Consider the following 10,967-nt stretch of genomic DNA (forward strand, 5'->3'; position numbering starts at 1 on the left):
TTAATAGGAGAACTAGCAACAAGAAAAGTGAAGTAAATTCAGTGAGGAAGCTCATTAAATGTGTTTATCAGCAAATTAGTCAGAAAAAAGGTTGTTTATTTCAATAAACAGAAGTGGTTCAGCCTTAAATCGATTTCAATTTGAGCACTCAGAAAACAACTAAATTAAATATAATTTAATTGAGAATGGCGTTTATATCTTTAGGGATAAATCCCCTTATTTACAGAAAATAACTCAAGAAAAGTAAAGAGCAGAGCAACTTCAGATAGTGATCAACTGGTAAAGATTCATGAAACAGTGTCATATTGAATCAGAAGGTGGCGCACTCTTCAAAAATAATGAGGTTTCAATAGAATCAACATATAAGTGACAAGAGTAGAGTTTAATCTAGTGGGGCTCTGAAAATAAAGATGAAGCTTCATGAAGCTTCATAAGCCCATCACTATCTTTTAAGACTTAAATTTGGATTAAAAGTAAATAGAATCTAAAATCATTTGAAGTATCGATTATTTAACAGTGTGTATTTAAAGAGGATTTAATTATTCTTCTTTAGGTAATGGTAATCTTGTCACTAACATCAGAAACACACTGTAAAATATATAAACTCTGAAATTCAAACATAATAACAGTAACAAATGACAACAACAACAGTAACCTCGGCATATATTTTTTTTCCTTTTGTTGATTTATGATTTAGAGAATTCAGGAAAATAGCCTTGGTTGAACTACAAAGGAGAAATGGCCTTGAAAGAAAAAGAAAATTGGCGATCCCAGCATGCTTTGCAGGACCAAAAGGTTACCATGACCTGCTTTCTGTATGTTTTTCATTCTTCTATAGTTAATTTTATGGGATTGAATCATCAATCTATCAATTTGATGGCAAAGCTTTTGGAGTAGAAAACAACAAAACAAAAGTGCATAATGTAAAACAGCAAAACTAAATGTTTTTCTTAAGTAAACCTAATGAAAGAAAAGTTCTAATTCAATTACATTGACAACATGTGAATGATATTGGGAGAAAACTGATGGTTATCATAACTATTTATGGATGAATGAACTCCCTGTTCATTAAGCTCAACACTAATAAATCTCAAATAATGCAAAACCAGCTTCTGAAACTTAAATAAATTGATAATGATTTAAAAAAAAGAAAAAAGGCATTTTCTGTGAAAATTAAAAAGGCAATAAGTCTGCCCTATATTAGTTCATGTTTTGGGCATTAACTATGATTTAAAAAAGCAACAAATGAAGGTGTTGATCTTTTATATTTTTTATAAAGAAAGAAAAATATTACATTGAATTCAAAATTGCTGAGTCAACGAAAAAAAGGGCAAAATTAGTTTGAATGTGTTTCATTTGCTTTGTTAATTTAAATGTGTAGTCATTGAAAGCATAAATAAATAATCCTTTTTTTCAATTTTTGCATAAATGTATTTGATTTGAATTACTTTTTTCAATTTATAATGATTAAAAGTCATTAGAAAGTAGTCCTGCGCTGAAAGTTAAGGCGATGTTTTAGTTTTTTTTACTGCTGATGTTAAGTAATACGACATGTGAGGGGTGAAGTGTTGCTTGAGTTCTGGGAGCCGTGTCATAAAAAGTAGCGGGTGGGTGAGATGGCGGAAGATCTTTCAATGAATAATGCAGGTCTTTTGACTTTTCAATGTTGCTTGACAGTCTCAGGGGAATAACATATCAGTGGTTCCTGCTGGGACCCGACTGCTCACACACTCATAAACAAACCAAGCTTTCACTCGGTGGGAGATTTGTCAACATCAGCAGCTCACACAGAAGGAAGAGTCTTTCCTGAAGTTGTCACTGTTTTCCCCTCAATACAATATTAATGTGGCTTTTAAATGGCCTGTAATAGCTCAGTAAAATATCGACCTTGCTGACATTAGAAATAATTGTAAAATACGTAGTAAAAAATATCTATTTCACCTTATGTGCTAATGAAAGATAATGTGTCAGTGTTTATAATGGCTGGATATCACAACAACAGCTTTTACTTTACATGATTCACAAGAACTGCTTAATGAATATTTTATTTTATTTTATTAAATTATTTGATATTAGATAATAGTCCAGTGTGAACGCAGATAGCACGTTATTTAGACAAGATTCACATTCATATTAATTCATTAATTCATATCATTGCTAGCTATCTTGAATTTTTAGGACTATTGAGTGTATTCTGTCCACTAACAAAATGCATCAGTTGATTCATCGAGTGTGTTTTTTAATAGTTTATTTAATTAAGTTTGATTAACTTTATTTGTATTTTTTACAAAATAAACTTTTTTTACCCCTAGCGAATATATTAGTGACACGTTTTTGACTGAAATTAATGTTGAAAAATATAGGAAATCGTCAAAAATAAATTATTGTTTTATTAACGACATTTTTTACCTTATAATTAATTGTTTATTGATATTTTTTATTTCGAATAGTGGTAGGAACTAATGTTTCCTACCTTTGTTTCCGGTCGGGGGGATTTTAAAGAGACACTACCGGTCCACAATTTGGTCAAACTGAGGTAAATTTGAAATATTTCGAGTTTTTTTTTCCCCCCTTTTGACTCGTCTTTTATTAAAAATGTCGGCTGGTCCGGATACATTGGTGATTGTTTTGAGTTTTGGCACAACTATCGTTCTTTAGCGCTTCATGTTTGACTGAACTTGAGTTTAGCAGTAAAATTCGTAATGATAAACATTTTGTGTTCAATGTAAACAAAGAAGCCTCACTGTTACAACTGACGTTCGGTAAGAACCATATTTAAAAGATTGAAACGTCTTCTTACTATTAGTTTAGACTGTAATGTGCTGTTTAAGGTAATCGTTTCTCATATAGTATCTCAAACATCAACTTTATACATTAAATACACAATATACATATATACATACTATTAAATAGCAATTAACGGTCATGATCTGTAATACAATTTTAATTTCGTTGATAATCACGTATGATTGTAAAATATAGTGCCTTTTACAACAAATAAGTGCTTATGTTATGTTACCTTATATAATCCTTCACATTTATTCGTGATAGCATTAGTTTTTTGGAGTTTAATTGACAACTATAACCTGCAATCAGATGTAGTATATTTGGGACCCGATCATGTAACAGAGGTTTGTTAAATATAGTGGTACATGGTTTGATATCTACATTAAAACTAACTTAACAATCTAAACTTTTAATTGGATTTATAACTGATGTTTCTGTTCCATCCACAGACCTATTGATGGCCAGTTTATGGTCAAAAATCTCTCCAATCCTCCCCTCTGGGGAAGAAAAGTTCCCCCTGCAGTTCGGGGACATCGTGGAGCAGAGCGTGGTGGAAGTCCTGAGACGATGCAGACGTCAGCTTTACGCCGACGAAGCGACGACAACATGTCGCTCACTTCATGCTCAGATCGTTCTGGATATATCCTGGGAGAAACTGAACACTGGAACGTGGCGCGACGTCGACAAAGAGTGGAGGCGTGTTTATTCTTATGGCTGTTTGTTTAAAGTAGCGGCTCTGTGCCGGGAAGATTCGACTGAGGGAATGATCCGTCAGGCTATACAGACTTGTGATATGGGCTTACTGATGGGTGCAGCAGTCATGGATGATGTACTTCAAGCACTGGTCCAGATCTTGAACAAAGAGCTCCCAAAGTGTTCCAAAGAAGAGAGTGAAAACATAAACCCAAAGGTGAGACTTTGACACACAAAAAGTAGTACAAGCTATTGACAAACTCCTGATTTTACTTGTATTTTATTGTATTCAATGTCCCTCTGAAAATGTCCTTTACTTTTAAACATTTTTTTAAAACATTATAACATACATAATAATAATAATAATACCTTTAATATAAAAGCGCCTTTTCAGGAGTCTCAATGTCGCTTCACATTAAATCACACGGTACAATAAAACCAGAGGGTGGAGGATAATAATAAAACAAAGCGGTAACAGCAGGTGAGAGGGGTTATGAGAGGTTTGCATATATAATTAATATTTACTTAGATTAAACATTTTTACCAAAAAACAAAGAAAAGAAAAGTTCAAAACAACCTAATTAAGTTGTTTTTAGAGTAAATACAGTAATAAATGTTGAATGAAATTGGTAACTGTCATAAAAAAACACTTGTTCCTTTCTGACATCATGAGGGCCACAAGAATACAGTCCAAGGGCCCCCATGTCCATGTCTGATCTAGATCATCCCCTCCTAGTCAGATCCATCTTCTTGTCCTGCTTCTCCATCCTCATGATGAACTCAATGGTTGCCTGCCTCTTTTCCCGTTAACTTGTACCTCCATTTCTAACAATTTTTCATTTAATTTTGTCTCCAAACTCCTCAACATGTCATTTCAATCCCTCACAGAGAATAAAGCTGGAGTGTGGCGACGTCCCGGTCATTCCTGAGAGCTTGTCAATTACAAGGATCAAATGTCCGTCCCTGGAAACCTTCAGGAGAAACCACCTGCTGCCACTAAAACCAGTTATTTTGGAAGGCATCATAGATCACTGGCCTGCCCTGAACGAGCACCCGTGGAGGTTTGAAACTTTTTGCCTTCAAATTTGAGCAATCTGTTTCTCATTTTGTAGCTTTAAGTTACAGTTTAGCAACATTATTTGCTCTGAAAACTGGTTTAGTGTCTGCATGGTTTTCATCCACAGACAATAAAAACAATCAAAGTTAAATAACATAACCAGCAGCAAAATTTAGTGCAATAAAAGTTAATCTCAACATAACGCTGAATGGATTAGTTTCTCACCCATTTTTACTAGTTTACAGTAGGGGTGTAATAACATATCAACATAAAAATATATCTGCAGCAATATTTCTATTTCTGATACTGTATCAATATTTACAAAAAAAAAATTATTAAAAAAAAAAGTACCTTCAAAGTTATTTGGGATATAGTTTATATTTCAATAGTGTGTCTATCATTAGTGTGACAATCATTCGATGTTTTATTTTACAATTAACTCAAATATTCACAGCGTTTATTCATTTGTGTGCTCCAATTAAACCTGTGGCCACTAGTTGGCAACATTCATCATTTTCTCCGTGCCAAAGTAACAACAAAAGCGGCAAAATGGCAGCAATGAGTGAAAAAGAAAGGCTACACCAGGCTCCAGTGGCTTTTAAAGTTGATGTTTGGACTCAATTTGGCTTTAAAACAAAGTTGAAAGTTAAAAAAAATTAAACACTGACGGATAATGGATATTAGCATGTCGCTCCAGGTTGTTTGAGACTGTTAATGCACTTCATTGTTAATATTAGTTTTTTCCTAATATTTTGAGAGGCACTTTCCTACAATCACTTTCACATTTGATTAGAGAAAGTATTTGCTAAGTATATCGTATCGTCCCATCACACTACACATACTTTTTTACAGAATTGACCAAAAAAGTGTCTTGACATGTCAATTGTCGCATGATAATGTTACTGGTCACACCTTTCAGACAGTAATAATTAACACAACAGAAGTTGGATCACATGTCAATAATTATTTCCTTGGTCTGTAGCCCAGTAACAAATGCCTAATAGACCAGCACTGGGCCCTGATCCAGCTGTATGGCACCACTGATGTATGAAACTCATTAAAACCTTTTAATTAAATGCTTTATAGTTTTACATATATATTTAAATATATGTTAATGCATTTCAATATTGACTCCACAGATGGAAGTTGAAAACAAAACAGCATAAGGAACATTTACCATTTTTGGCTATAAACGAAAATTAGATTGTACTTTAATTATAATGTGAAGAATGAGGTAAAACACTAAAGTTGTATTTAAAGAGCCACTTTGAATGCATCAGTGAAGTTACAATATAAAATCTTGACGTGAATAACGGAGGAGAATTTTTGCAGTGATGTTTGGTTTGGGGTCTTAAATCATAAGGTTTTGTTTGTTTCATTTGATTTAGACACGAGGCAGCTGGAGGCCTAACAGATAATACCAGAGCCAGAAGGGAAAGTTGTTTTTTCTGCTCTGACAATTGAGTTATGACAGAAAGAAATAATATGACATAAACTTTTGTATTCATTGAAGATGAAGTGAGGAGCTGAGTCATTTGTCAGATACGTGGAGTAGAGCCTTGATTGGTTGTTTCTGTTTGACCTGTCAGAAGCTGCCTCTTGCCCTAAGCAGCTGGGACCCCTCAGACCCCAGTAAGGGAGGAAATAGTTGCAAGATGAATAAACCCGTATTTGTTCCTCACAGCGTTGAATACCTGAGGTCGGTCGCCGGTTCCCGGACCGTCCCTGTGGAGGTGGGCTCCAGGTACACGGACGAGTCTTGGTCTCAGACGCTGCTCACAGTCGACGATTTCATCGATCGATACATCTTGAAGAAAGTGAGTCCGCCCTCCTGCCGTGTGTCGAGTTCTACTCCTGAAAATGTGTTGTTGTTGGAAGAATGAAGCTGCACCAGGAGAGGAGAAGAAGAAGTCGGGCTACCTCGCTCAGCACCAGCTCTTTGATCAGGTGAATCAGACGCTCGGTTTATTACATGATGAAGACATAATGAGCCATTATTCGCCACTCAAATTACATTTTTTGAGGATTTAAATCTCCATTAGCTCCTTCCCACTGGCTGTGTGTCCTTTCAGAGTCGACATTTGAGTCTGAAATCTAGCAGAGAAGTCAACGGACTGTATGACTGAACTTTAGTTAAAGGGCAACTTGTCAAGTTAGAGGTCACATCATATTTTAGCTTCTCTTTCTTGTATGTATGTATTTATTTTATATTATTACACCATTCTTACTTCTTGCCATTTTCAAACATTATTTAATAGGAATGATTTGATAATTTTGTCAATTTCTTAGTAGAATATTATCATTTTAAAGAAATGTTATTATTGTAAATTAAACACAAAAATGTATACAATAAAATACCTTCCGTTACTAACAAACTTTAAGTAATACACATATCATTTTTTTAGGGAAGCATTTAGGGTAGAATTAAAATAAAAAACAAATTCAACAAATATTTGTAAATCTGACTTTTGAAAATCCTTAAAATATAAATAAGAATTATTTTTCAACAAATCTTAAAATGTTGTGGTATTTGTGTATATTCTGTCAATAAATGTATTTGCATTAAATATATTTTAAAAGCTGATGGGTTAATGAAGCTTCATTAGGGTTTTATCTTCTTTTTGCTCAGTAGCTGATGCCCTAAGTTTACAAATTATGTTATTATTCCCAAAGGAATTTCACCAAGGAATTAAAAAAGTAATATTTAATATAATATTTGGGGCATAATTTAATGGACTTATTGTTATTTAATACTAAATTTAATGTTAAATGTATCAAGTAATATTTTAATTTAAATTATATAAAAATATTAATGTTTTTTTATTTAAAAACTGCAAGTATTTGTGAACAAATTGAAACATTGCAACATACATTGTATGCATTTGATGAGCTAATAAAGCAATGTATGTGAAATATTATAGATTTATTTTCATTTTGTTTCTTTGTTGTTTTGTCCATTTCACCATAACTATTTCTAATTTAGATACAGCTGGAAGTCACATCTGTTTTTAACCACTAATTGAGAATGAAATTGTGTTTTTTTTAAGAATGTAGAATTTGTTTTACGTTAAATATAGCTTATACAAGCCAAAGTACATTTATGCAAAACAATAAGGACACATTTAAGGTAATTTAATAGGAAAAAGAAATGCATTTATTTCGATACTGAAGTATTGTTAGTAAAAATCAGTTTGTTTTCATCACAGAAACACAGGTTCTGGTTTGATATGGTGGTTTGAAAGAAGGTTTTAGTTTATATAAATGAGATGGCAAAGCTGATCAAAGGAGGAGTTATGGTTGTTTTGGTGAGTTTTTATTGCTGAGTCGTCACAATACTAAACGTTGCTGCTGCAGCAGGAATTACACCGAAAGTCACCGTGAGATGTTTGAAAATCGACATTCAAAGGTACAAGAAAAAAAAAAAATCACAAGCGGCGGGCTGTTTGGCGAGAACTCCTCTTGAGGGGAAAAGCAGAAGATGATATTTCCTTCTGAAACGTTCCCTTGATGTGATTTTGTTTATTTATGCTCACATTAGATACCGGAGCTGAAGGAAGACATCCGTCTCCCTGATTACTGCTGTCTGGGCGAGGGAGACGAAGACGAAATTACAGTAAATGCGTGGTTCGGGCCCGGAGGTACCGTGTCGCCGCTCCATCAAGACCCACAACAGAACTTCTTGGCGCAGGTGAGGATGGCAAACGGTGTTTTATCAATCCAGTTAGTGCGGGGGAATCTGCAGCCTGTGTGTGTGCGTGTGCGTCAGGTGGTGGGAAGCAAATATATCCGTCTATATTCTCCGGACGACACAGACAAGCTTTACCCTCATCCATCACCGCTGCTGCACAACACCAGTCAGGTGATACCGACGCTCCATGCAACATCAGTGCACCAAAACTTTCAATTTACGTTTCCTTTTTCCCCACGCACAGGTGGAGGTGGAGAATCCCGATAACGAGAGATTCCCGGAGTTTCCGAAAGCGGATTATTTAGAATGCGTGCTACGGCCCGGAGACGTGCTGTTCATCCCGGTCAAACACTGGCACTACGTCCGAGCGCTGGAGCTCAGCTTCTCCGTCAGCTTCTGGTGGTCGTGACAAAAAAAAAGCAAGTTCACCGGTAGGGGGCGCTGTTGGCACTTCAACTGGAGCTCATTTATTTATTACTTTTTTTTAAACCAATAAAAAAAAAAGTTTCTGTATTTTGGGGCTGATACACTGGAAAATAGGCTGTCAGAGGTTAAACTCATATTTAAAAAGTTTAATGCAATCATTTATACATTTAAAGTCAATAAGTTTGAGGTTAAAAGTTTTTTTCTTTTAATCCAAGGTCAGGAATTCCTGAAGTTTTAAGTGTTTCTAAGGTAAAAAAGTCATACTTAATACGGTGAATGCCGATGTTTTAAACCATAAATGTGAATTCTAAAAAAAGATCAAAGTTTCAAGAAGTCAAGCTTTGATTTTAAAAGACATCATTTCCCATTTAACAGTCACAATTTTAGAAGTTAGAAGTAAAACTTGGTGAGTTTAACCATATTTTTTACTTCAAAATCTGTGTTCTTGATATTGTAACTTAAAAAAATGTAACAATATAGTCAAGATGTGAAACTTTAATCATCAGAGGTCCTGAAATTCAACAGCGTCTGTAATAAGAAGTCAGACTTTGAGTTTATCTGACGAAAAAAAGGCTGAATCTTATAGTTTAAGTTAAAGGTTAATAGTTTTTTCTGAGGTAAACGATTACGGAGTTTAACCATTGTGTTATCTCAGGGTCAAGGTGACCCGGAGGCCCAAAAACAAATGTGTTTGTGGTATCCCCTTGTGTTGCCTCTGGGTATACCACAAACCCATTTGTTTTTAAGCCTCTGGGTCACCTTGACCCTGAGAAAAGAAAAGGGTTAAAGACGACTTTAAAGGGTTTAAAGTCAGAATTCAGGTTTAAAAGTGTAAAATTAAATCCTAAGGTGAGTTTCAAAAGGGTTAGAGACCGGATTTCCGGACTTACATTATTATATTTTTTAAAGTTAAGAGTCACAAAATCACTGAGTTATTATTTCTTATTTTATCTTGACCTTTGTGTTAACATTTTCTCACTTAGCTTTATAGAAAACAACACTTTTCGTCGCCAGTTTTTCCACACAGTTTCTGCCAAAACGTTCACTGTGAGAGACTTAACAGTTTTCTGAAAATCAATTTGAACTATTGTTGTTCTCTGCCGCTCCGGGTGGAAATCAATCATTGATCATCGTGAACTAATGAAAGAATGAACGTCAGAACGACTGCAGATCACAGGAGGCCTTTGATCCATGAATGGCGAACACACACTGCTGAATGATTAGTGTAATTGCGCTGCTGATGATTGCACCGGCATTTATTGTGTGTCGAGATATCTGCAGGGGGGTCCAAACAAACGAGCGGCTAAATGGATTTGTGTTCATTTCTGCCTGCATATCATTTACTTAGAGCTTTGTTAGTCAATAAGATGCTTTTTTTGTTTTTTTTCAGGGCAAATTGCCGTATTTAATTTCCAGCGCTATTTGAGCAAATGTTCTTGCGATTAGCATAAATCATGGAAATGCATGCTTTAATAAGCCAGAGATTCAGGTACAAAACGCTCATTTGGAGTCTCTGATGATGTCGTTGAACCCCCCCCGAACCCCTGCAGCGCGGATCGACTTTGACAGGAGTACAACCGTGAACAATTCAACTTCAACTTCGTCGCCATCACTGGCTAATTATGTCGGCGAGGAAGAGGAGATTTAGTCACTTCAGCTAAAAGAGCGAGTTTAAAGGAAGTGATTTAAAAAGAGCGTGATATACAAATGATGTCAGTTATAAAGACACATGAATTCTTTACACTCTTGAGTTTAAGATGGACGTCAACAATTCAATTTCTATTACCATTTAAAACAATTAATTCAATTTTTTCTTTCTTTTTCTAATGCTTTCGAATCATGGAAGCAGGTTCTTAGAGGAGAAAACAATTAAAAACATGTTTTATTCATCCACTTTTTACTAAAATTTTTTAAAAGTATTTTAGTATGAAAATAAAAAGTTCTAATTAAAAAAAAATTTTGGACCCTAACCAAAACTAAAAATGTATATTGTTGAGTATAAATGTACTTTGTTATGTTGAAGCTATTATTAGTTACTTGTTAAAAATGCTTTATACCTATGTTAGTAACTCTAGTATTAAAATACAGACTGATAGGACCTTTATTTCCATCTTTAATAAATGGAAATTAAATTGTTCTTAGACCTGGACTATGTCGAGTTCAGCCCCTTTAAGTGGGACACCCCTGGTCTAAAACTATGAGTCAGTCTTTATGATCCTTCAGTTGATAAATCCTTATTTTTTTTGGTAGATAATCAGATTCCAGCTCTAAGAAAAGTGTCATTTTTCTATCTATCCCTGTCACTCTTGTTCCCTG

At 34.7% G+C, this 10,967-nt stretch overlaps 1 protein-coding gene across 2 annotated transcripts; it reads left to right on the forward strand.

The window, feature by feature from the left end:
• Positions 1-2,490: 2,490 nt before the first annotated feature.
• Positions 2,491-8,687, forward strand: kdm8 (lysine (K)-specific demethylase 8). 2 transcript variants are annotated; one of them, XM_087809185.1, is made up of 8 exons: positions 2,491-2,536; positions 3,237-3,697; positions 4,369-4,541; positions 6,222-6,354; positions 6,416-6,484; positions 8,076-8,225; positions 8,304-8,396; positions 8,470-8,687. In XM_087809185.1, exons 2-8 carry the CDS (start codon positions 3,245-3,247, stop codon positions 8,632-8,634), a joined length of 1,236 nt encoding a protein of 411 aa, XP_087665311.1. In that variant the 5' UTR covers positions 2,491-2,536; positions 3,237-3,244; the 3' UTR covers positions 8,635-8,687. The 2 variants fall into 2 exon arrangements, with proteins under 2 accessions (XP_087665311.1, XP_087665312.1); XM_087809186.1 differs by lacking the exon at positions 2,491-2,536 and adding an exon at positions 2,543-2,762.
• The last annotated feature ends 2,280 nt before the right edge of the window (positions 8,688-10,967 follow it).

This window comes from Callionymus lyra, chromosome 15, assembly GCF_982586985.1.
Source record: "Callionymus lyra chromosome 15, fCalLyr1.hap1.1, whole genome shotgun sequence".
NCBI lineage: Eukaryota > Metazoa > Chordata > Actinopteri > Syngnathiformes > Callionymidae > Callionymus > Callionymus lyra.